The 27617-nt window shown below is 37.5% G+C and overlaps 1 protein-coding gene across 3 annotated transcripts in view; it reads left to right on the top strand.

Moving 5' to 3' along the window:
- The window catches only part of LOC114651221 (cytoplasmic dynein 2 heavy chain 1), a 462099-nt gene that overhangs the window by 51570 nt on the left and 382912 nt on the right, over nt 1-27617 (top strand). For all 3 annotated transcript variants that reach the window (XM_051926883.1, XM_051926882.1, XM_051926881.1), the window contains exons 13-19: nt 72-267; nt 366-461; nt 2704-2865; nt 2954-3052; nt 10882-11021; nt 20237-20465; nt 25101-25228. In XM_051926883.1, the coding sequence (XP_051782843.1) occupies nt 72-267; nt 366-461; nt 2704-2865; nt 2954-3052; nt 10882-11021; nt 20237-20465; nt 25101-25228 (1050 nt within the window). The remainder of the gene's footprint in view (nt 1-71; nt 268-365; nt 462-2703; nt 2866-2953; nt 3053-10881; nt 11022-20236; nt 20466-25100; nt 25229-27617) is intronic.

Genomic DNA, 27617 nt, shown 5'->3' with positions numbered 1-27617 from the left:
AACTAATAAAATCATTTTAATTTCTTAACAGAAAATCTTTCAAATGTACTGTATTTTAACTACTTTTATAGCTTACAGGCAAGCAGTCGTGTTATGGAGCTCGATCATATGGATGGAAAACTAAAAATACAGTATTCTGATCGGGTTATATCTCTTTTGCGAGAAGTGAGGCAACTTACTGAACTGGGATTTTCAATTCCAGCTAAAATTCATCAAGCTTCTAAAACAGCAGAAAAATTTTATAAACAGGCATTGATACTAAAACAAGTAAGTACTTATCTTGTAAAGTGAGTATTGAAATGTGGAAATTTTTAAGATATTGACTCTCAGCAGAATCTCATTACAGTGCTTGCATATGATTCTAGGTGGCTCATTTTTACAACACAATTGATGAACAGATGATTCCAAGTCAGAAACCAATGATGCTAAATTATGCATTAGCTTTTGAACAGATTATAAAGGTAAGGAAAACAGATTTATGATTTTCTTGTGAACCTAGAATGCTCAAATTTATTATAAGTAATTAAACTATTTAAGGATAAAAAATACATATTTGTTGTGTAATCTTATTCTAGTAAAAAATTCCTTCTGTAGACACCAGGTGGAAAAGTTACTGAAAGTGCTCATGTCACCTCTTGAATATCTAGATTTCAGGCTAATGTACCACCAGAGCAGAGCAGACAATGCCTTAAGTCTTAAAACAGCTTGCATAAAACATTTTTGAAGCGGTCCATAAATCCTTCTTCATGGCTATATTAAGCACCTTCAACACATAGGCTTTTCTTCTTGATAAAATTGAATTGTAGTCATCTTTCTTTAGCATGATAGCTTCTCCCACCATGTGTGGAATTCTAGAAAGATCCTAGAATTTCGGGAATAACAGGTACCAATCACCTTTTGGCAACTGCACCTTAGAACATACTCCACTACTGAGGTCTTGAACAGAGTTTATTCTGGTTCCATGTTTTAGACCTCTTCTGATATGCAAGAGTAGCTCTTCCAAAACCAGTCTTAAACAGAGGCATCTGCTGGCCATTCCCAGTACAGCCTCATTGCCCCTTTGGGTCTCCCAAATCTGTCTACTTTGGCCAACTCACCAACAACTGGTGATCATTTGAAAGTACAGCAGCTTCCCTTATTAGGGTGTCTGCAGTATATGGCCTCAGATGATATGTCATTGACTTTTAGCCAAAGGTAATGTACATTATAAGTGAAACTGATTTTCAACAGGGCTTTTTGCTATGAACATTTTATGATTGGTATCGAAAACATGTAACAGTTCATAAGGTGGACTTAGATTAGGTAGCCCTTTCCTCCCAATTCTGTGGAGAGTACACTTTGCAAGAAACTATCTCATACAAATTATGAAAAGGCAGGTGCCGGCCATGGTCATATGTACTGTTGGTAAATTTTTGGTTTTGGTTCATGATTTATGCATGTTAGTCATGTGAAAGAACGGACATGTACATGATACAGTTGTTGTACCAAAACATTTTGTAAGCTGCAGAATTGTTCTGTATGAACTGATGTGTGGAACATGCAATGAAAAGTAATTTTAAAAAAAGTTGTTTGATAATACTGTATACACTGACCGTTATGGACATCATAATCTGGTACACTATGTACCAAAAGCTTAATTGCTCCTAGTCCTACTGTCATGCAGTCTTTTATTAAAACAAGCTAAAGATCATGATGTACAAAACAATATTTAAGGATAAGATAAGCAGATCAAGTGTGGCTATCATATAACATGGTATATAAAGTCACAGAAGACTAATTTGATACATTTTCAGTAGAAATTTGTGGAATAGCAGACCAATTTAGTATTATACAGTGTTTCAGTGAGAGTACCATTCATTAAAAAAAGCAACCATGGGATCAATTACATCAAGGAACATAAATTACAAAGCCAGCAACAAAAGTTCATTCTGTAATTTAATGAGGAGTGAATTTCTGCCTCACAAACAGACCTGGAAGTAAAGTTCTGGAGAGTAGGGGTCACAAAGCCAAATAAATATTGGAAGAAACATTGTTTGGAATTTAAAAATGTCATTGTCAGATGATCCCAACTAGCAGTTTTATGTGGCCTAAGTGCTTAGGATAGTATCCTATGTATTAGTATACTCTAGGATTATTCAATATTTTTCAGGAAGCTAATATAGTTACTTCAAATGAGGCTTAATGCGATGAAAGTATTTTGTTTGAACCAGTAATCTGGCAGCAATATTTATAACCTCTTTTAGCTTTAAGACACATCACACTGAAAGCTATTTAAAAGAGAAATGCAGCAGTCCAAGTGAAATTACTTAAGGCAAGGCAAAGTATGTGAATGTCCAATCTAGACAGGCTGTGTTTCATAGATAAAATAAGTTTTTGACTTTGGCAAAGATGTAAGATATACTTAAAAGGTCAAGCAACCATCATACATGGTTTCAAAGCAAGACACAGGTAATGACCGAATAACTTTGAAAGAGTCAAAGTTTAATAACATAGAGCTAAGTTTTATGAGTTGTCCAGATGATTCTGCTAGATGCAATTTAATTTAGTATGGCAGGAAGAAGTTTTCAGATATCCAGGAAATTGAGAGCGTTAAAGCAGAATAAATATAACTGTTATCCACCATCACTTAGAGACATAACTGGTATAAGTGGCAACTGCTTTATTCCCTTTTAATTCATACATTATATTTATATTTAAAATTAGAATCCTAAGGCTCAGTCCAAAGAGTCAGGTGGAACAGTGCAAATAACATGGGATAATCCTAAAGAACTGGATGCCTACATTCAAAAACTTCAAAATGCAACGGAGCGCCTGTCTACAGAGAATAGAAAACTACGGAAGTGGCATACAGACTTCAATGAGAAGGTAGTCAAACAAAACATCTTTTCTCACAGTTCTGTACCAAAACTTTTTTTTTTAAATGGTAACTGTCTTCTTTGTCAATTTATTTCAGGTTGTTGCTCTCATGTCGGTTGATTTGCTTCGGCATCAGCAAAGATGGAAAGATGGACTACAGGAATTAAGAGCTGTGTTGGCAAATCTAGAAGCACAGGTTAGATGAGCCTTTTTGTGTTTTATTCATTATGGCTTTTAATTCAGATAACCTGCCTCCATAATTTAGTTGTTTGTGCTGTTTTAGGTGCTAAATGTATATTTATTTGAAATTAGAAATACTAACTTTAAGATGTCCTATCAACCAGTGTTTTTCTACTTGAAAAACTTTGATTGCAATATTAAACTACTCATCCATTCTTTCTCACGATAACATAGTCCAGTTCAAAGTCACAGGGAGTAGAAATTATCCTGGCCTATATTGGCCACAGGACAAGAACCAGCTCTGGATGGGGTATTAGTCCATTACAGAGCACAATCATGCACACACCCACACTCGCTCACGTGGGGTCAGTTTACAGTCTGGTTATCCCCTGCTTGCATGCTTCACCATCTGTTGTGGTATCTATTTGGAATAGAAAATGGAATATATAATGTAGGCCGTCAGATTTATTGTTCCCTCTTTTGAATAGCTTAATACCATCTTTTTGATAGTTTTCTTCTTCTGTTGCGGTTTTCTAGTGTGTGCTTGTTTCTTTTGCTTAATTATTTTGGTCCTTATAATTTTGCCTTTCTGACATTATCTGTGTTAATGTTTCCCCCATGTTAGTTATTTCAGTTGTGGTGTTTTGTCAAGTGGTGTTGTGGGTTTATCTATGTAGGATGCTTACTACCTCCTTTAGCTTCAGAGAGAATCAGAGAGAAGAAAGTCCCTGCATGGGTCCTTTAGTTTTTCCCTTGCAGATGCAGCATTAGTTCTCAATAGCATCCCATCTGGCACAGGGTTGTCCTCTTCATCAATAAAGTGACATGATTATTGTTTTTTTTTCTCAATGCCAGCTGTTCCTGACAACATTTACTTATGTTTTAAAACCACTAAGACCATTCATCTATCGTTCACTTGTGTAGCTTTAGACATAAGGCAGCAACTGAGCCATGGGTAGAGTACAATCTTGTATACACCCTCCTTCACTCAGCAAGGGCCATATTAGAACTTCGAGATGTTGGAGAAAAAGCAGAATACTCAGAGAAAAACACACACTGATATGGGTGGAATGTACACAAAGATAGGCTGACATTTAAATACAGAACACAATACCAGCATGCCACAATACACATTTTCTTCCATATCACTGTCACTTTCCCTACGTTAAATGAATACAGGGCCATAGAAAGTTTGATGGATGTCTACTGGTTGTTTTTGTTTCACTGCAGCAACCATGTTCATCTATACTCAATACTCCTATTTTGAAATATAGGAGCAAATTGTAGAAAATTAGAAAAAGAGTTATTAGTATGCCATTTTTTTCTATGATATCCTAAGGCATATTTAAAATTCTCTGTATACTCACTTGAATCATTAAACTGCATCAAATTATGTTTCTTTCTTCTGATGTTCAGTTTTAAAGTTTTTTTCATAAATGCTTACTAACAGGTAGTTTTAAACTATAATGGTGTAGAACCATAATAACTGTGTTAAAGTTCATATTCCTGCATCTACAAATATTACATTCCTTTATGGTGATCTTGCAGTGTGTGTATACCATGATCCTATGCTGGTATACTAAAGTAAACTGAGCAACCAAACACATCTGATCATAATATTTTCTGTCCTCTCAGCTATATCTTTCTTTCCATGATTAAATAATACGGTTGTTAGTTAACATGTATGTTAAAGAGTTCTGATACATATTGTGTATAATTCCACCTTACCCATTTAATAATCCTTTTTCTGAACCTTCTTTTTCTAACACAACACGACTTGGGCCAGAAATTCCCTGGTAGCAATGGACGCAAGGCAAATCAAATCTAAAATTAAATCACTCTCTTAATTATTTTTTATGACTAAGTTGTTTTGGTCCTGCAGGAAATTAATGGTGTAGACACACAAAATGAGATAGGAGGAGCACTAAGAATTAGCATGTGCAAACAAAATAATACAAAAAGAAATCAAAATTTGGTCTCATGCTGTGAAATGGTAAAATTGTTATGTTACTGTCATTGTGACAGTGTTTCAGAAGAAGTGAAGAAGAACAGAAGAAGTGAACATTTATGTAATGGCTTTTGTAACCATTATTTTATCCGTTAAATATTACCAATATCCTTTTACCTGACTGAAAAACATACAAACAATAAAAAGACACATTGCATGTTATACTGAATTATTTTATTATGAAAGTGATATATTAAATAAACAGCCAGTGACAACTGGATAAAAGATTCAGTTCTGTAAAATATTATTTTTTTATTACAGATTATTTAAGTTAACCATGTACGGTTTAATTTATTATTGTTATTGTTTTCACTTTAATTGCGCTATTTTTGGTCAGGTGGGAGTTTATCAGTAATCATTGGCAAAACGTAAGCATGCAAGTTCCACCCAGGTTTTTCTTTTCTTTTGAATAGATAAAATGGTATGTGCCAGTTTTAGAGTGGGGGAAATAAGTATTTGATCCCCTGCTGAATCTGTAAGTTTGCTCACTTACAAAGAAATGAACAGTCTCTAATTTTTATGGTAGTTTCATTTTAATGGAGAGAGACAGGTCATTTTATATTACTTCCACTTCTGAATAATTTCACCAACAGTTGTCACCTTCTCACCTAGTTTCTTGCTGATGGTCTTGTAGCCAATTCCAGCCTTGTGCAGGTCTACAGTCTTGTCCCTGACGTCCTTTGACAGCTCCTCGGTCTTGCCCATGGTGGTGGAGAGGTTGGAATGGAAGAAATTGATTCAGTCTATATATATCATTCACCAAGCCGCCGACAAGTAGCCATCCATGGAAAGCACGCCGGAAGGGGCGTGGATTCACTAAGCCGCCGACAAGTAAGACGCCCATGGCGCACGCAGGAAGGAGCCACCCCCTACCAACTCTAAGACCATTGGATACGACGACAACTTGCAGAGCCACACCCACCAGCTCAGACGTGACGACTTGGAAAAAACGCTGGCATTTATGTTTGTCTGTCCTACAGTACACATGCAGCTCTGAGCCACGTTGACTTTTCGGTTATGACGCACGGCCGTGTGCACCATAGCAAACTGTTTTACACGCTACATACAGCAATTCGCATCCGCGACAAACATGCGTCTTCTTAGATGGTCCTGCAGGAACATGGAAAACGTTTCCCCACCCACCAACACTCCTTATTCCCCGAGCGGCGTCCACTGCATCCGCGACAAACATGTGTCTTCTTAGATGGTCCTGCAGGAACACGGAAGACGTTTCCCCGCCCACCAACACTCCGTTTTCCCTGGCCCGCGTCTACCCTCGCTCTCTAGGCATTCACACTGCCTGTACATGTGCCCAGACGCAAAAACTCACCGATCACCCAGTTAGTCCCTTTCGTCTGTGCTAGGAGTCCACATGCACCTCTGAGCCACGTTGACTTTTCATTATTCGTTTCGGTTACGACACCCGACCACGTCCACCATCGAAAACCATGGGAAACGAACAACGAAGCCCCGCCCAGAAACTCTACCCCTCGGCCAACTCGAACAGCTCATCAAACACATACTCGCTTTGGTCTGTGCTGCTGTCCAAATCCAGCTGTGAGCCACGTTGACTGTTCTTTTGCCCTCCATGGCTACGGCTTCAAATGTATTTCATGGAAACAACACTTCTTTCAATGTTCTAGAAATTCCTGCATCAGGTAACTGTTTGTTTCTATCAGTCGGGTTTTTTTGGAAAAATGTCATTGACAAAACTGTTGCTCTCAAACTTCGCAACATGGCTGTTGGCTTTGTTTGCCAACATTGGGATAACGTCGGCGAGGTGGTCACAAACTGCAACAACTCACCACACAAGGACGCCCTGTCTCTCGAGGCATTCACACTGCCGGAAGACAACCATGGGATACACAGAAAATAGCCATGTCAGTCAACGCAGATCAGACACCCAGGCAAACAACACTGAATAATCAATAGCTGCAACTACTTTGCCCGCCCCCACTCCTCACCTGAGTCGGTTTTGTCTGTGTTCAGCAGTGTTTCCCAAACTCGGTCCTGGTGAACCCCTGTGGATGCAGGGTTTTGTTCCAACCAGATTCCTAATCATTAATGCCGGTGAAACTCATCCGGGATAAGTCGGTTTTTCAAATGCAGCCGTGTAGCAGATTAGTCTAGCAGACTAGCTGGATGTAATAATCCGAGATGAATGCGCGCCCTCGCGCTGAGTGAAAAGCCAATGTATATTGAGTCTAGAAAACATGATCAGCAAGTCTTTGATAGGCTGCAACAAAATGATGAAATAAAGGGCGCATTTTTTTCACACAAGCTGGGTGGGTGGGTGTTAGTTAGTTAATTAGTTACTCGAAGGATTTCAAGATTTAATATGCACAAGCGGTAACACTGTAAAAGCAGCCCAAACCAGAAAAGACGGCTGGCAAAAAGTGGCCGACAAATTAAACGCGTGTGCATTGTACTTACTGAAAGCAGCGTTACGGATTTTGGAAATGTTCATTTTTTTCCCCTCTGCTTAAAAAACATTTAAAAAGCGGTGTGATTATGCGGCGTATACTACGCCGCGGGTTGGTATGCAGCGTGTAAAACAGTTTGTTTGTCGCGGATAATTTGCCTTTTACTTTTAGTCAAAGACAATTTCCTGTTAGATTTGCCTTTGCGATGACAATTAATAAGGCACAGGGCCAAACTTTCAAAAACATGGCTAGCGGGTCATACGCTCGCACTGATTACGTCCCTGCCCTTTGTACACCCCCCCCAAACCCCCCCCCACTCGGTACTACCATAGTCGGGTGGCTTGGTGGATTAAATATATAAAAGCAGCCAAAACCGCAAACAACAATGAAAAGTCTACGTGACTCACAGGTGCATGTGAACTGTGCAAAGAGGAAAACGACTCAGGTGACGAGTTGGGGGTGGGCACATGAAATGTTACTTTTCTTGGTGATTTATTACATTACTGATTTTACAAATGTTAATTTTCTCTCTTTGCTTAAAAATCATTAAAAAAGCGGCCTGATTATGCAGCGTATGGTACGCCGCAGGTTGGCTAGTATTACAATATTACAGGTGTGCTTTATACACATAACGAGTTAAGGTCAGGAGTATCTGTATTTGATTGATTGATTGGCTGTGTCCCCATTGTGGGAGCCAGAATTCTGGCTAGGTTGTAGGGGATCAAATACTTATTTCACTCAATGACATGCAAATCAATTTATAACTTTTATGTAATGTGTTTTTTCTGGATTTTTGGTTGATATTCTGTCTCTCTCCATTAAAATGAAACTACCATAAAAATTAGAGACTGTTCATTCTTTGTAAGTGAACAAACATACAAATTTAGCAGGGGATAAAATACTTATTTCCCCCACTGTACAAGGTCAATCATTGTGTTTTTTTTTAATTTGACAACTATGTACAGGTCACTTTCATGCAGAAAAAAATGAATTGATAGTATCTATGTGTAAAGAAGTTTAGGCTTTTGAGAGTTTTCTATGACTCATAGCTGTCTTGTATGCATTTCTGTTCTGAATTTCAGTTCAATGCTGTAAACACCTAAATAACATTCTAACAAAACAACATTTTTGTGACCATATTTCACAAACTACAAATAATTGCTTCCAGAGGTAGATATTAAATTTGTATGAAAACTATTGCCCACAAAAGGTGCCACACCCATAAAATTCAGTTAAATCCAGTGGTTTGCAGTGCAGGCAGCTGTGTGCTGTGGCATTGATTCATATAAGAGTCAAATAGTACTGCATGGCATGTCTTATCATGAATATTGCATAAGTGCATCAATAAAGGAACCTATAATTTGCAGTTGAAGTGGTTCAGGCTGTAGATGACATTCTCATATTATGAGAAGAAAACATGCTAAGGTCATGTAGGTATTTCATAAAGATAGGATTTATGTGGTAATTTTTAGAAAGCTTTGGTGTAGCCATTGTGTCTGTCTGACGTATAATCTGCTGAACCTCCTGTAAAGGTGTTTTTCTATACCAGGAGTATTCAAGTTTGGTCCTGGAGGTCCGCATTGCTTGCAGGTTTTCGGAAATAGAACTCAGGCCTAGCAGATGATGAAACTAGGTGTTTAATTATATGGCTTGTTAATGTTTTCACTCTTCCAAGACAAATTATAACATTGTAGATTTTTTTTCTGAGAACATTATGCATATGTTTTGTGGATTGGAACAGATTTTTACCTTTTGGTCCTTCCCTTCTCTCTCATTTATTTCAAAGAGTGCATAAACACATATACTTTATGATGCACAGGTTTAAATGGAAACACATTAGCTGGAGAACTGGTGGCTGCTTTGTCATTTGCACTTCATTATCAACTGAGGGCTGGTTAAAAAAACAGGCAACAATTAAAGCTTAAATGCAACTGTAAAAAACTAAAATAGACAATTAAAAAAAGAGTTAACTAAAACTGAGCCCAAAAAAAGCATACTGCTTAGTAAATAAATGGGTTCTAATTAAAAATTTGGTTAAAGCAAAAACCTGAAACCACTAAAGACCTCCAGGACTGGAGTTGATTACCCATTCTATGCCATTTAGACCTTTTCTGCAAATGTCATCACAAAACTTGTTGTACTGTCACATTCATGCCAAGGTGTAATGCAGCTCATCAGGCTGTCTGCCTGGCTTCACAAAGTTCAAGGATTCAGCTCCTGTGCCCCCTGTGCTCATTCAGTTAGGGGCACAGCTGGGAAGCTTGTGAGGCATTATTGATTAGCTGTAGTAGCACTATAAGTGTCTTACAATCATTATGATTTGATATGCAAGCAAAGATGCTCTTATTCTGATACTGTTCTCCTTTTCTGTTTCTGGAATGTTCAGAGTAATGTGAATATCCTCCTTAGCTGATAAGTTTCACTGTTAATACTGCTGTCATTTTTCTTGCAGAGCTGTCTTTTAATTTTTCTCCCTAGGTCTTTCTGTATCCACAGAGGTTATTTGGTAGACATTTTCCTGTTTTTTTATTTCATTGACATAATATTAGCCAGAATATTCTTTTCTTATATAACACTATGGTCATCAACTGCTTGTATACCTAGATGTTTAGAAACCATACCATATGCACTTCAGAAGAGGTCACCTACCTGAAGCTACGCATGTTTAGGCCTGGCCAGTACTTGGATGTGAGACCAACCAGGAAAACTTGGGTTGCTGCTGAAGGAGGTGTTGATGAGGTCAGCATCCAGCGCTTACCCTGTGAGCTGAATGTGGATTCCAATGCCCGACACAGAGACGGGGACACTGTGCTGTAGAAATGGTGCCACCCTTTGGATGAGACATAAAATTGAGGTCCTGATTGTCTGTGATCATAACAGGTCCCTGGGCATCCTTTGTAAAGAATATGGTGTGTCCCGATATCTTAACTCCGTTGATCACAATGGCCTAGTCATTCTGGCCCCTAATCATTCCCTGTCTCTGTGTGGCTCGCTCTCTCACCACTTTACCACCTAATAGCTAATGTGTGATGAGTGTACTATGCTCACAATTGCTGCTGTTGCATCATCCAAATGGATGTTGCACGTTAGTGTTGGTTTGAAGTGACTCCCACCTCACTATGTAAAGTGCTTTGAGTAGTGAGAAAAGAGTTATGTAAATATAAAGAATTATTATTATTAATATTATTATTTAATTTCTTTTAGGTATTTGTAGCCTGCAGAGAGTTTTAGTTTTAGGTGATTCTTTCTGCCAGTACAATATGAAATATGTATATACCTCTAGGAGAAATATACAGACAAATAATATTGTGCAGTTTTTATAAAGCAAAAAACACTGATTTCAGTCTTTTATTAAATTAGGTTAAGTTTAAAATTATAAATGGTATGCATCTTAACAGAATATATTTTTTACAGGGTTTTCGTCCTAGTGACATGAAAGCATGGAAGCAACATTGGAACCACCAGCTATATAAAGCCTTAGAGCATCAGTATCAAATGGGTTTGGAGGCACTAAATGAGAATTTGCCAGAAATTAACATTGATTTATCTTTTAAGTAAGTGTCTTTAATATGCAAAATTATATATTAATGTTATGTAACTACTGTATTTTAAACTTTGAAGCTAATGTAGCCTAGTTTTGTGTATGCTTTTAAATATTCACCTCAAAAGTTCTTGAAGTTTAAAATGTACTTTCATCCAACTGAAAAAGTCAGAGTAGCAACATACTTTAATTAAAAAATAAAATGAAAAGCATTATTACAATGGAAGTGAGGACCAGTATGGAGCTTCATTTTAGTTTGTGTAGCATTTATACAGTGCTATTTAAAAGAATACAAAAAGAAAATTTTATTTGTTGCTTTTCACTTTATTTCGCTAATGCAAGTTTGCAAACTATTTATTCTAGTCAATGACAGTATCACCTTCAGCTATTAATTGAAATATAACTGTACTGCATATTCATGTGGAAAATATGCTTCACATATCCATTTGAATAAATTAATGCTAAGCATTTCTTTGTCTACTTTTTCAAACAAATCTGTGTTCTTTTATTTTGGAAAAATGTATAGAGCATATTCTTCATAAATATGCTCCTTCAATGATTGAATGAAATATATTGAGTTTCTCCTGTAAGCATTGGCTTGTAAAAACATATTGAAATGTCTCATGGTTGAGTGCGCTTTATAATGCAAATAGCTGCCTGAAGTACAGGACGAATGAAAAAATCTTAAAAATGAGGAATTCAAGTAGCAGGTGTGAAAAATGTGATTTTTTTTTTTTTTTACAAATATGTATTTTCTTGTTATTTTTGAGGAAGTTGTATTAATGTACTTTTTAGCCTGGAGTTAAATTGTTTTTTTGCTTAAACATTAAATATACTACTAGAATATCAGATATCTTTACCTTTTTATGTTTGTTACTGGTTCACCTTATTGATAAATATTAATATGCAGTGCCACACGAAGCCCATATGGATCCTTAGGGAAGCACACGCCCCTTGGGTTATCAGAACGTGGAAGTGTTTTTGAAATGGTCTAGAGCATGTGTTGCTGCAGTTATAAAAGCAGCGGCCCTCGGTGGCGAAAGCTACAAAGCACTTACAGCTTGAGTTATCAAAACGCTGTACCTCGGTGTCCAGAACATGTACCCCTTAACTTTATTAAACAGCATCCCTGGTAACCAATGTTGCCTAGATCAACCAGCTCTGTTAATTGAAAATTAAAATTATGTCTTCTGTAGCTTACAGTCCAAGTCATAAAAGCATAAAACATGTCAGTGTTTATAAGTCCAAAATTTTTGATATAACAGTTTGATGCCACTGAACACTTGTGACAAATGAAAATCCAAATTGCCTTCTCTTGACGTATCCACATACATTGACAGAAACAAGAAGGAGTAATTGTAAAATTAACTGAATAAGTGAAACCTAGTTTAACTGGCAAATTTTTTGTGTCCTCAGAATTTTCTTATCTGCTGCAGCACTGTAAGCTCACAGGATAAATTAAACTACATAATATCATCCATATCATACTTCAGATGATATAAAAACATCTCTCTGACAGCACATGAACTTTACAATGTTATTTTTGACTGAATTGAACTACTGGGTTCCACTTTTATATTAAACACAAACCATGTCATTTCTCTTGTTGCTTTGTCTAGCTTCAGAAGTATGGCTAATTTACAACACTGGCCACTGATAGGCAGTGAAACTGCAGACTGCCTGTGATAATATAACATTAAACCTCACAGTTTGTAATTTTCTTATTTGAGAACTGCAAAAATTTCACAGCTGTCTGCAATCTTAGAAATAGATTTCCTCCAGTGTTTCTTCAGTCAGTCTCTTCTGGAGCCCTGTATCATCTGTAAGGTTTTCCTAAGACACCCTTACTGCTTGTTTTATGTTTAATAGTTTGTCTTCCTGACATTCTTACTTTTGATTATCCTGGTTATTATTCATTTTATTGCTTGAACATACAACATCAGAACAGATTTTATGACTACAATGTTGATTATTAACTTTGGTAATAACACATATAGAATATTCTAATACAAGGTATAATTAAGGGGGCTTTACTAATGGTAGAAACAAATAAAAAAAAATCACATAAAGTAATTATACTAAGAGTCAGATGTTCAGAGGGGAGATGATAAAACACTCCAGTGGAGAAAACAACTGTGGGGCTTTGCGACCAAAAGCATGTCCAGACACCGCTGAACATGCTATCATATATCTATGATACAAAAAAAGCATAAAAGAGAGTCACCCAGTGCAGATGTCATCAGAGAAAGGACCTCAGGTTGTTCTTCCTCCCACTATTCTCAAGGAATTTCATGCAGAAAGCTGGTAGAACAGGGCCACCACCGAATACTAAGAAGAGAAAACAAAAAACAAATGATTTAATTAGTCACAAATTAAACAAAAGCCAGATTTTAAAAAGTAAGTTTTAAGACATGATTTAAACAGCTGTGCTCTGCTGACCTGATGTAACTCTCTAGTTAGATCATTCCACATTTTTGGAGCATAAAATCCAAATGCAGTCTCGCCATTTCTTTTATGTTTTACTCTAAGGATAGCAAGCAGAGCAAAATTTGAAGATCTAAGGTTCCGAATGGAAATGTATGGGGGGTCCACATTCCAAGATATATGAAGATGCAAGATTATTCAAAGCTTTTTAAACAATTATCAGTATTTTTAAAATTGATTCTGAAACATACAGGCAACCAGGGTAGAAACGCTAATACTGGTGCAATGTGGTTAGATTGCTGCTTCTTAGTTTCCATTCTTGCAGCTGCATTCAGAACCAGTTATAATCGATTGAAATTATTTTTTGTCTGACCTATTAGGAGTGCATTGCAGTAATCTGAACAGTTAAAGTACAAAGGCATGTGTCAGTTTTTTTATCCTCTAAGGTCATAAAGGACTGAATGCATGCTATATTTTTTAAATGAAATAATACAGGTCTGGTGACATAATCAATATGAGATTTAAAATTAAATTCTGAATTTAAAATAACACCCAATTTTTTTTAGTTTTTCAAATTTTTTTTTTTTGTTGTTTCTACTTCTTCTTCTTTCTTTTTATTATTGCCACTGCATAATACTGTTTAGGCAATCTGTCAGACAGCCTAGAGCCTGTTTACTTTTTACTTAATGTTTACTTTTTAGGGACCAATTTGCCAAGATGTAGCCATAAGTGTCCCAAATGTGCATATAATTCTTCTTCTTTTGGCTGCTCCTGTTAGGGGTTGCCACAGTGGATCATCTTTTTCCATATCTTCCTGGCCTCTGCATCTTGCTCTGTTATACCCATCACCTGCCTGTCATCTCTCACCACATTCATAAACCTTCTCTCAGCTGCCTTCTTGCCTGGCAGCTCTATCTTTAACCACCTTTTCCCAATATACCCAGCATCTCTCCTCTGCACATGTCCATACCAACGCAATTTCACCTCGTTGACTTTGTCTACATACTGTCCAACCTGAGCTGACCATCTAATGTACTCGTTCCTAATCCTATTCATTCTCTTAACACCCAATGCAAATCTTAGCATCTTTAACTCTGCCAGCTGAAGCTGATTTGCAAATTGCACATGAACTTGATGTTAGCACGTTGTTTGAACTGTGACATTACGCCGACTGACTATGCTCACGTCTAACTCAAACATTAATTAAAACATACTACACGCAGAAACCAATCCAGACTTATTGTAACTGGGCCCTCCTCCACAACAATGTGTGTATAATCTAATCTTACTCTCCAGCTATATCACAATTAAAGGAACTTTTTAACTGCCCCTCATATTTTGGTTGATGATAAATTACTACTAATAATACTGGCGAGTTAGCTTTAACAGTAGCAGTCAGGTATTCAAAAACATTGTAATTAGCCAGATTGATTTTTTTTCAGCTTAAATGGTTTGTGACAATATTAGCTAACCCCCTCACCTTTTTTTGCCTACATGGACAGATTCCAAAAGTTTGGTGGGGTAGTTTCAACTAAAACCTGGGTTGGACTAACATCAAACCAAGTCTCACAAACAGTAAAAAAGTTTATTTTCTTATTAGTATTAATAAGGTATTAGGTAAACTTGTAAATGTGTGACTAGCACAGAAATATACTGTGAATTAACAAGGTTTCAGATCAGCCAGGCCTTTCTGTTTCACCATGCTCCTCATGATACCTCAGACATTCTCTACATGAGCAATGAATTCCCTTAGTACCACAACAGAGGCACATTAAAGCAATGTATTAACTGCAACTTCAAGCCAAGAACTATAGACTCTAAATACTGTGTATGGCACACAGCTGGGGCCTTGTGATTAAAATCTCCAAAGTAGAGTGCCACGTGGGGCTTTTCTTTCTTTACTATTTTTTCCAACTTTTACAGCTTCAAACACCTTCTGTACGAACCAGATTTATTTTATTTTTGTCTGGCTCCTTTTTGTGGGGCACCTCTGGATTACATACCTCTAAGCACCAGTAAAATATTGTGGAAACTCAATACAGCCTTTGTTAGTGTCTGTGCAATATGTTTTAATATCCTGATTCACATATTTTTTCCTGTTATATTTTAGGCCACTTGTCAGTTTTATGTCTGTCATGATTATCAACTTCACATGTCCTTTAATAATAATTAATGAATGTTGTACACTAACCTTTCCACACATATTATTGGCAGCAGACAAATTAAAGCTGGTTTTCTTTCTCATCAATGATAATTTAAAAATAACTCTTGTATGCCAGATTTTTCATTTTGTTATTTTAATGACTTTTAAAGACCCTTTTTCATTCCCATTTCTTTTTTATTAACAATCGTTTCAAAATCAGTGATTCTGTTTTTAGTCGGCTCAACCAGCATGCATTTTTACACCAATATGGGTATAGCTTCCAGAGAGAAATGTGAATGACATGCTGGCACACACTTCCTAAAATGTGGTAATAATGTTTACTGCAGTTGGGGAAAAGCTTTTAAAAAGTCCAATTTGTTTAATCCGACAACTCATTCTTTGTCCACCTGCACCTGTCCACAGCACTAAAATTGCACCTAATGCCACAAAGAATTAAGTCAAGTAAAGTAAGAGATAGACCACCCATAATTCAAAAGTCTGGTTGCAAATCTAATGTTGTTTTTAGAGTTAAGTGTATCTTAAATGTACTGTTCAATCTCCATTTACTTTTTTTTACACTGAAATGATTTTCCACATCCCAAGGGACTTTGTTATTAGGTTCAGCATCCAAACCAATTTCACTCATACTAATATATTTGCAGCAGTGCTCCTGACAATTACCCTTTTATTTTGGAGGTCTAAGCTCTTCAGGCTGACCAGATTATGTGGCTGTTAATGTCAACAGGTACTCCTTGACAGTCATCACTACCAGGCATCAGCCTGTAGATTAGGAGCATCAGACATTGTTGTGCCATCACTTCTGGTTCACTGGCTGAAACTATCCTGTTCCTTTTCAGATTACATTTCTTAGTCTCTTAAACTGGTGGTTCTGCCTAATGGCTGTTTAGGTTGCATAGCACACCTACATTTCCTTCTAGCCTGGCAGTGCAACACACATTATCTCTGCCAGAAACTGTCACTTTGTTTTTCTTACTACCTTTCTCAATCCTGTCTCTGTTTCTGCCACATCAACCCTCATGCAGTGTCTTTGATTACCATAATATCCAAAAAAATTGCCTTTTCATTTGTGCTTACTGTGACCTTGACTTTCCCACCTGCCTTTCAATTATTGGTAAGTAAGTGATCAAAGTTCACTGTATTATATTAGCATCCACTGGTGCACTGTGATATAATGCATAGAGCTTTTTTATTTTGCAAAATGCAAAAAAAATATTTTTTTGATTTTATTGAAATCACACAACATTCCATACAAATAAATCAAGTTTTACAAAAATAGGATCGAAAACAAATCAACCTCCACCCCTGAGAAAGAGAGCTAAGCTAGCAGAGTAAAACTTAAAGCTAGTAAAGATAAGCAAATAGATAAATTAATAAGTGAATAAAGATAAATGGAAAAAAGGGGGGGGGGGGGAGAGAATCTGCCTCCTCAGTGCTTTAAAAGCTTATTCTAAAATTTTATTGATTAGATCCTGCCAGGTTTTGAAAAAGTTCTGCACAGATCCTTTAAGTGCAAATTTGATTTTTTCCAGTTTCAAATAGTATATAACATCAGTTACCCACTGACTTAAAAGAGGACAGTTAGGATTCTTCCAGTGAAGCAAAATAAGTCTACGTGCCAATAGTGTAGTAAAGGCAGTTACAGTTTGTTTGTCCCTCTTCACTTCAAGCCCATCTGGAAGTACACCAAACACAGATGTTAATGGGTTAGGAGGGATTGTGACACCAAGGCTGTCTGATAGGCATTTAAAGATTTCGGTCCAGAATGATGTCCATTTGGTGCAGGTCCAGAACATGTGGCCTAGTGAGGCTGTAACATAATTGCAACGTTTGCAGGTTGGATCTTGCTCTGGAAACATTTTGGACAATTTTAAGAGAGACAGATGTGCTCGATATATATAATTTTGAGTTGAATAATTGTATGCTTTGTGCATATGGAGCTCGAGTGAATTCTCTGCATTGCTACCTTCCACTCCTTTTCTGAGATATTGAGTGAGGGATCCTTTTCCCACCATCCTCTTGGATGTTTGAAAGGGATGGACTGTAAAATGGTTTTATATATTGCAGAAATACTGTCTGAGTCCTCAAGACTGATCAATATATTTCTGACATAGAGGTGGGTGGGAGGTGAGGAAAACTGGGCAGGTTCTGTTTAACAAAGTTTCTGATTTGAAGGTAGTGAAAGAAATGTGTTGCTGGAAAGTTAAATTTGGAATGTAATTGTTCATAGGATGCAAAGACGTTGTCTATGTACAGATCTCTAAGTAATTTAATCTGAAGTGTTTTCCAGACATTAAAAACTGCATATGTTTGAGAGGGTGGAAAAATGTGGTTCTCATGCAGAGGTGCCACAGATAAAAGCTTCTTTATCTTAAAATACTTCCTACTTTGGTTCCATAGATAGATGATAGATACTTTATTAATCCCAAGGGGAAATTCACATACTCCAGCAGCAGCATACTGATAAAGACAATATTAAATTAAAGAGTGATAACAATGTAGGTATACAGACAGACAATAACTTTGTATAATGTTAACGTTTACCCCCCCCGGGTGTAATTGAAGAGTCGCATAGTGTGGGGGAGGAACGATCTCCTCAGTCTGTCAGTGGAGCAGGACAGTGACAGCATTCTTGTCGCTGAAGCTGCACCTCTGTCTGGAGATGATACTGTTCAGTGGATGCGGTGGATTCTCCATTATTGTCAGGAGCCTGCTCAGGGCCTGTCTCTCTGCCACGGATGTCAAACTGTCCAGCTCCATGCCTACAATAGAGCCTGCCTTCCTCACCAGTTTGTCCAGGCGTGAGGCGTCTCTCTTCTTTATGCTGCCTCCCCAGCACACCACCGCGTAGAAGAGGGCGCTCGCCACAACCATCTGGTAGAACATCTGCAGCATCTTATTGCAGATGTTGAATGACGCCAGCCTTCTAAGGAAGTATAGTCGGCTCTGTCCTCTCTTGCACAGAGCATCAGTATTGGCAGTCCTGTCCAATTTATCATCCAGCTGCACTCCCAGGTATTTATAGGACTGTACCCTCTGCATACAGTCACCTCTGATGATCACGGGGTCCATGAGGTGCCAGGGCCTCCTAAAATCCACCACCAGCTCCTTGGTTTTGCTGGTGTTCAGTTGTAGGTGGTTTGAGTCGCACCATTTAACAAAGTCCTTGATTAGGTTCCTGTACTCCTCCTCCTCATATTCTGAGTGAGTGAAGGACAATTGGGTTGTTAGCATATTGGCGATAACTTGCATTTATTGGGATACAAAGCAAGGAATATAAAGAAGTACTGCATGATTTTATTTCTATTGCGGACCAAACCTGTGTATGTTCATCTATTTGTGTCCATGTCCAGGTTTTAATAGCTTGTATATTTGCTGCCTAGTAATAAAATTGGAAATTAGGTAGAACCATGCCACCTTCTGCCTTAGGTCTTTGTAGGGTCACTCTTTGGATATGTGGATGTTTTGAATTCCAAATAAATGAGGTTATGGTTGAATCTAATTTCTTAAAAAGTGATTTATTGATGTATATTGGAATGTTTTGAAATGAAAAGAGAAGCTTAGGAAGGATATTCATCTTAACAATGTTAATTCTTCCAGCTAAAATGAGATGAAGGGTTGACCATCTATGCACGTCTTGCTTAATTTTTTCCATACAGACGACGAAATTTTGTTGATAGAGAGCTTTATGTCTACTTGTAATGTTTACCCCTAGGTATTTAAACTGATCTGGGGTGATAAAGGGGAAAGTGTCCAATCTAATATTGTGTGCTTGAGAATTCACTGGAAAGAGCACATTTTTAGTCAAATTAATTCTGAGACCAGAAATCTTTTGAAATTCTGTAAGTGCTGTCAGGACTGCAGGCACAGTATTTTGTGGATCTGATATATACAAAACCATATCATCTGCGTATAGAGAAATTTTCTGTTCAAGTCCTTCTCTGATAATCCCTTATTTTATAAACATTTCTACAGTGAACTGCCAGTGGCTCAATGGTGATTGCAAAAAGCAGTGGTGACAAGGGGCATCTTTGTCTGGTACCACGTTCTAGTTTAAAGTAGTCTGAATTAATGTTGTTAATACAAACTGAAGCTTCTTTATTGGTATTCAGTGATTTGATCCATGTGCAAATGTTCAGACCAAATCCAGATTTCTCCAATGTAGTGAAAAGGTAGTTCCATTCAATCATATCAAATGCTTTTTCTGTATCCAACAATAATAATATCTCCAGGGTGTTTGACTTTGTGGGTGAATATATTATATTAAACAGGCGTTGAAGATTGGAAGCTAAGTGTCGGCCTTTAATAAATACAGTTTGATCTTGTGATATTACCAAAGGCAGCACTTTCTCCAAAAAATTTGAAAAGTGTATTTATAGTTTATTTCTGGGTATATATTACATTACTGTTTTCCATCCATCCATCCATCCATCCATTATCCAACCCGCTATATCCTAACTACAGGGTCACCGGGGGTCTGCTGGAGCCAATCCTAGCCAACACAGGGCGCAAGGCAGGAAACAAACCCCAGGCAGGGCGCCAGCCTACCACAGCATTACTGTTTTCCTAAGTTGTAAATCAATAAATATGAATGTAGCAATGGAGTAATTATGTTTTAATCTTTCTATTATTTTCTCTTATAGACAAGGCAGACTGCAATTCAGACCTCCTTTTGAAGAAGTTCGTGCTAAATATTTCAGGGAACTGAAGAGGTTCATTTCCATTCCCAATCAGTTTAGGGGAGTGAGTGAACAAGGAGAGGAAACTATTTTCTCAATCATGATTGACAGAAATGCCAGTGGTTTTATAACAATTTTCAAAAAAGCTGAGGATCTCTTCAGGAGGCTTTCAACAGTTCTTGAAAAATTCAAGGCAAGTAGTTTATTGTTTTTTTGAGTTCTGCCATATTCAAAAATATATACATGCATCATGCATCCACATATTTACATTTTGTATGATGATAAAGCTTTTATTACATTGCTTGTGTGATGCTTTCATGTCTATAACATGGTATGTTGCATTACTTGAATGCTACAGTAGAGTACTATGGTAATAAATGACTGAAGAGTGAATCCTTCCATAAGTAAACAAGACAAATTGGTGAATTATGAAGATATTTTATTTTTTGTAAAGTATAAATGCCTACCTCCCTGGCATGCATACACACACAAACACATACTGTATTTTGCATTCCTGATTTTAGTGAGTTATTTATTGTATATTGCATTCTAAAGAGGATTTCACCATAATCCTCTAGTTGATTAATCCATTCCATTTTTTTGTATTGCTTTTGTTTTAATTAATTTTAATTCCTCTCTTTTAACTGTTTTCTGTTGCAAGATGCCCAGTCACTTGTTACAGGCATACTGTATCTGTACTTTTGACTGAAATTGACTTAATATGTACAGTAGATGGCAGCATTGAGTTGGCTAGACCAATTATTTCACTGTTGTGCAAGGCTGATGTAAATACAGGGTGGATTCAGGTCAGAGAAACAGATATATACCATATATCAGAAATATTCACTGAAAAGAAATTCACATGCACAAATGAATAAAAGCCATAAAATCTGAGAATAAAATCAGGAATTTGTTATAAGTACAGTACAACAAGATTGAATGTGATTATAACACATTTAAACTATAATAATAACTATAGAATTTTACTGTCATTGCTCAACTGGCATAGAAGGTATTCATTTAAAATACAAGGGGTGTAAGAAAAAATAACAAATATGTAATTGTAGTAGCAGTTCAGTGGTGTGGGTGTACAATATTGTTACTGGGTAGCACTTATGGACCAACTTCTGGAATTATGCATTTCCATCAACTAAATATTCATTTAGAATTTTGGAACAGAGCCGCATTGTGGTGTAGTAGTTAGAGCTGCTGCCTCAGAGCCCTGTGCTCAAATCAAAAGTACATATTGAGTTTGTGCATCCCCTTGTGTCCATGTTTTCTCTGTGTTCTCTGGCCTGCATCCCAAAGAAATGAAGGTGGAGTTGATAGGAAACACTGTTGTTAGATACTCTGTACAGGACTGTCGTTCAGTCAATGGTTCACTCCTATCTTGCTGCTGTGACTGGGTGGACAGGTCACAAAAATCCAGGGAGAGGATTGGGGCACCAGATGAGCAACCCCCATTTAATTGGCACTCCCATTTATTTTGCATGAGAGTAAACAACAGAAAAAAGTACACAAGACACAAAAAAAAGTTGGCTCTTTTTCTACAGAATTAGTTATGTCAGCGGGAGCTCTGTCCTCATTGAAGGTGTGGTTGGAAAGGACACTCCCTTGCTGGCAATACCTATTTTTTATGGTGTCTGGAGCTAAAGGGGTCAAGCCTTCTCTGGGTACTGTGGGCAGGGCTAGATGTCTTTCTTAGGGTGTTTCTTGGACCTGCAGGTTGGTAAGAGAAGATACAGTTAGGAACAGTGCCCCAATCTTGTCCCGTAGTATTATCACTTACCTCAGTAGAACCATGATGGTATTCTTCAGGCACACATGCGTGAAGCTTCCTATGCTGCCAGGATTGCTTTAGGTTCCTCATGAGCCCCGTACTGGAATAAGAGAACATAAGTAAAGGAATTTTGTTGTGGAACATTTCATATTCTCTTTAAGTGTATGCAGATTTCATTCTTAGAATTTGGCTTAGTCAGCTCTGTTTATAGTTTAGTTTTGTTTTATTGGGAATCAAATTTTTCTTATACAGTGCAAGCAATTACTCATTTATAGGCTTTAAGAATATTTATACTATAGCTTAGTATACTAAAACACTGAAGTGGTTATCTGAGCAGCTGTGCTGTGATTTGTTCTGTAATAAGTCTTTTAAGTTTTTATAGAATTACAGAAATTAGACAACTATCCATATTACTAACCGAGAATGCTAAACCGGATGGACGCAGGGACATCCGGCCATGGGCCGTAGCCGCAAAAAGACGTACTGCGCAGTCGCAAGAAAGGGCCGCGAGAGGCGGATGAGGGGCCGCGAGAGGCGGACAAGACCACAGAAAAAAGGAGTGAGCAAAGAAAAAAGAGGACAAAGAAATGAGATGCCGCAAGCACAGAAAAAAGGAAAAGGCAAAGAAAAAAGTAGTCAAAGGCAGGCACCGCACGAAACCCATTGCACACGAAACTAGCACACAAAAAAAAAGAAGACGCTCGCACACAACAGCAAGGCTCCCCCCCCCTACAGGCACCGGACGGGATACACACCAAGAGGGGGATTTAACAAGCCCCTGGAACACAAAAAAAAAGAACACAAAACCACCCCACACACCCTACAAGCAACGGACGGGACACACACAAAGATAGGGATTCAACAAGCCCCTGGAACACAAAACGAAAGAAGACGCTCGCGCAACAACAATCCTCACCCACACCCCCCCCCCCACCCCCATCAATAAGAAGTGACACCCAAAGCCACATATCTAAAGGAAACGTCCATATTAAACATACGTCATCTCAAAACCTTCACACTAGGCAGCATAGGTGGATCTCCTTAAAATAAAGCACTATTAACCGTTCAACTGGAGAAAAGGCTCCATATTAACAGTGAGTGCGATCCTCCTTATTACTTATCCATATTTCGCACGCTGAGGAACAAAAAAGTCATGCATACACGGTCACGGGTACAAAACGATTCGGATCGGATAACGGGACCAAACACACGAACACGAATGAAACCAAAAAAATACACGGCGGCGCATACAACGCGCTTCGGAAAATACGTGAGAAAAAATGTCTCGGGTCAAAAAACGCAAAGCTCAAGTAACCCCGTTACAGAGACGTGCCCAAATGGACAGACACATTGAACGTAGACGCATACAGCGCGCGTCTCAAAGTGCTGCATCGAAACAAGCACGATTTCAAAAGAAAGAGCTCGCGTCTCAGACATACAAAAAAGGGAGCAAAGCAACGCGCATATGACCGGCCAGAAAACAAGCAAGCAAGACTCCAAAAGCAGAAAGCTCAACTGACCGTCATACAAAAACGGACAAGGCACGATACAAACAATGCACGACGTAGAGTGAAACGGACTTTGCGCAAAGCGGAGGCGGATCAATTAAAGATCAAAAATAGCGCGTCACAAATAATGGACATGCAACAACGCGGAACTCAAACACCACAAGCAAAACATGCCCGTCGCAGACATCAACGCCAGACGTCTGCTAAACGCTTACGCCAGTTGGCTGACAACGCTTTCAATAATGAGTCCACTATTGAGGAAAATTCATTGGGATTAATGAATGTCATTTGCAATCATTGTCATTCACTTAACTTCACAGAAGAAACAACTGGCAATACAAATAATGAATTTACACGTTGTTGTCAAAAGGGGCAGATTAGACTGCCTCCTTTACATTCATATCCTGAATATCTACAGAAGCTTCTAACTAACGATGTGCCTGAAAGTAAAAACTTTATGAACTGCATTAGATCCTACAATAGTTCATTTGCTTTTGCATCTACCGGAGTACATATCAGGCCACCAAAAGGCAATGGCCCATACTGCTTTCGCATATGTGGTTAACACAACGCACTATATTATGTCCAAAAAATATTAATGTTAATCACATTAATAACCAGGTCATTTCATTACTTCCTGGAAAGAAACGGCTCTTTCTAAGCTCTGACAAAGTTGACTCTGATGACGACAATGAACATCTGAATTTCCCCTTAGAATATTTGAACACTATTAACCCGGACGGATGACCACAACACAACCTTACCCTTAAAAACGGAACAATAATCATGCTATTAAGAAACCTTAACACTAAACAGGGTTTATGCAATGGCACACGGTTAGTCGTCAACACCATAACACACGATGTTATTCAAGCAACAGTTCTTTCAGATTCACATTATAACAATACTGTTCTCATTCTTGGAATTGACCTTACGAGTTCTGACCTAGAATTACCTTTTACATTGAAACACCGACAGTTCCCCATTAAACCTGCTCTCTGAACCCGTTTTTGGACATGGACAACTTTATGTTGCCTTCTCATGTGTTCGACGTTCATCTCACGTTAAAGTTAAAGTTAAAAATGATCCATGCCAAGGAAGACTCATTCAAAGACAAGACACCATCTTTACTACTATTGTTGTATACAAAGAAATATTCCAATAAAACATTACTCTATGCAAAACACTCTATTTTGTATTTATATAGGCATCATCCAAACCTGCACACTATTCTATATCTAATTCATATATCTCACTCTTTGTCATGCCCCAACGCCAGGGGTTGGCGAGCGAAGCGAGCAGGGGGCGGAGCCCCCTAGTATATACATAATGTGCAAACTATAATAGCATTAAATAAAACATAAAGATAGCAATTGTACTTGGTTTACGTTACTTTTTTATTTCTTGTTCAAGTGGTATTTGGGAAATCTCCATCATTCCAATGCAAATAATGTTTTCATTAGCTTCAATCCACAAACAAATTTATGAAAAAATGAACAATTTTTAAAATGTCACTGCTTGACCTTTTTCATGTTTTTAGGAATGGGTTGTTATTGGTCAAGTTGACATTGACATATTGATAGAAAAACACCTGCATACTGTAGAAGACTGGGAAAGGAACTTTAAGGCACTAAAAGCAAAAGGAAAAGAATCAGAACGTTTACCAAGGTGAGGTATCCATCTCTGCATATATTTATAACCAACATTATTAGAAAATTGGTAATTAGTCTCAACTGTGGCATTGTGTTGTGACAGAATTCTATTTATACATTTGTAACATTTTACTCTCATGAGAATGAACTGGAACCAGAACTGCAGTACATGTTGAGGTGGAGAAATGTATGTATGGTATATATTTATGAGGGAGGAATACTGTAAATCATCGTATATCTCCACATCACAAAGAGGTTAATCTGAGACCATATAATGTGCCATATAAAACGTTTTAACTGAGAGGTTTTTGTGTTTACATTGCTGTATCTGTTGATACTCATCCTGTTGCTACTGTTCTGTATTTTGAACTAGTATTTTAAACCAAGCTAAATAAATGTATATAGCTAAATTGTTTATGGTAGTTTTTTAGTCTATACAGTATTGATCACTTAAATGGAAGTGATAGTAAGAATTTTGGCAGTAATCTCTCAAAGTTAATACCAGCTTACATAATATGGTCCATTTTTCACAGAACTATCAGCTGCAGATGTGGCAAGTAAATACTGAAAAGATGTCAGTTTGTAGTTAAGATGTCTGTTTGTAGTTCTGTTGCAAATGCAGTAATTAGTATGTTATTATTGGACATTCTGTAAGGGATTAGTTATTCAGAAAAGCAAAACTAACATTTTCTCAAAAAATAACCTGTTTGCGACATTTGAATTAAAAAGAACTTCCAATTCCTATATCTATCTATCTATCTATCTATCTATCTATCTATCTATCTATCTATCTATCTATCTATCTATCTATCTATCTATCTATCTATCTATCTATCTATCTATCTATCTATCTATCTATCTATCTATCTATCTATCTATCTATCTATCTATCTATCTATCTATCTATCTATCTATCTATCTATCTATCTATCTATCTATCTGTCTACTAGAATAAAGGAAAATTTTGATAAGAAAAGGCCTTTCAGACCAGCAGGCTTGTCCAGCCTAGTCTCCTAGATTGTCCAAAATAGCATCAAGTCAAGTTCTAAAGGTCCCTAAAGTTCTACTCTCACCACATTACTTGGTCATTTCCTTGTGCCTATGGTTCTTTACATGAAAAAAACTTTCTAACATTTCTGTGAAACCTGCGCTTAACTAGTCCCTTTGTTCTTTTTCAAAACTCTGTTTTAATGTAATACCTGGGATCTACTGTACTAATTCCTTTCATAATTGTAAACTTAGACCTTGTCCCTCCTTAATCTCTGGGTGGACAGTTACTATGGCTAAATATTCCCCCTAATATCTTTGACTCAAGGCATCAAGAGAGAGCACCAAAAGAAGCAGGAGGAAAGGTTTACACTTAATATTCTGTACCTTAACCCCCCTAATGTGCCTAAAACAGAAGCAAATTAAAATAAGTGTGACAAATTACAAAATACAATGTATGGATGGCAGCTGTTCTTTTAAGGAGTTTTAGATCGCCAGGTAACTCTGTATAGGATGGTGATTGGTCCCCTGAAGTGGCCCAGGATGAAATGATGGAGTAAAAAGGCTCTGAGCTGGTGGAGTTGGTCTCGTCCATTGTGGAAGATGGGCGTCTAGGACGGAGCTCCACTGGTAGTGGTGTTATTTTACTTTTTTTACTATCATTCTGAGGTATCCTGTATTTAGTCAACCTGAGAGGATTTAATTTCATATATATACAAGTATACACAAGCATGAGCGGGATCAAGTACATACATTGTCAGCATGGCACTGCTAGATCTAAACACTAGTGAGGAGAATTGCTCACATATTGAAGTTACTTTAGCTGCAGGTGAAAGTCCCATTTTACTTATGGTGCCAACCAGAGTTGTGTTGTGGTGCAGGGGTCTATTAGCCAGCAAAAGTGCAGTGAAGAAGCTGTCGGTTGTTATGGTTCTGCTTTTTTCCAGTCTGATAGCGGTCACGGGACATTGTATCTTTGATTGCCCGTACAACAAATAGTTCTGAGCAGGCATTAACCACAGCAGCTCTTGTGAAAAGAATGGAGATAAACGTCATCAACTCAGAGAGGGAGAGGCAACTTCGTTGTACCACATGAACATCACTAACCAAATAAAACAATAATAAAAAAAAAAAGTGCTAACTTTTACAAGTAACCAAAATTTACACCAGGTGTTACAGATTCAAACCAAATGTATATTTTTTACTATATTGTAGTAATAATAAATGCAGCTCACAACTCAAAACACAGAGTGCCCGGACTCACACCTGGTACCTTTTGGTTATAAGGCAGCAGTTCTTACCTCTGCACCATTCAAGAATACATATCAACTTTCTGTCGATTGACATTTGAGCTTGGGATTGTAACACAGGAACATGTAAACTGAATGATTTTTTTTTACTTTGGTTATATTCTTCAA

This window comes from Erpetoichthys calabaricus, chromosome 4 (assembly GCF_900747795.2).
Source record: "Erpetoichthys calabaricus chromosome 4, fErpCal1.3, whole genome shotgun sequence".
Lineage (NCBI taxonomy): Eukaryota > Metazoa > Chordata > Cladistia > Polypteriformes > Polypteridae > Erpetoichthys > Erpetoichthys calabaricus.
Note: the sequence above shows the minus strand (reverse complement) of the source record. Positions and strands in the feature narration are given on the sequence as shown.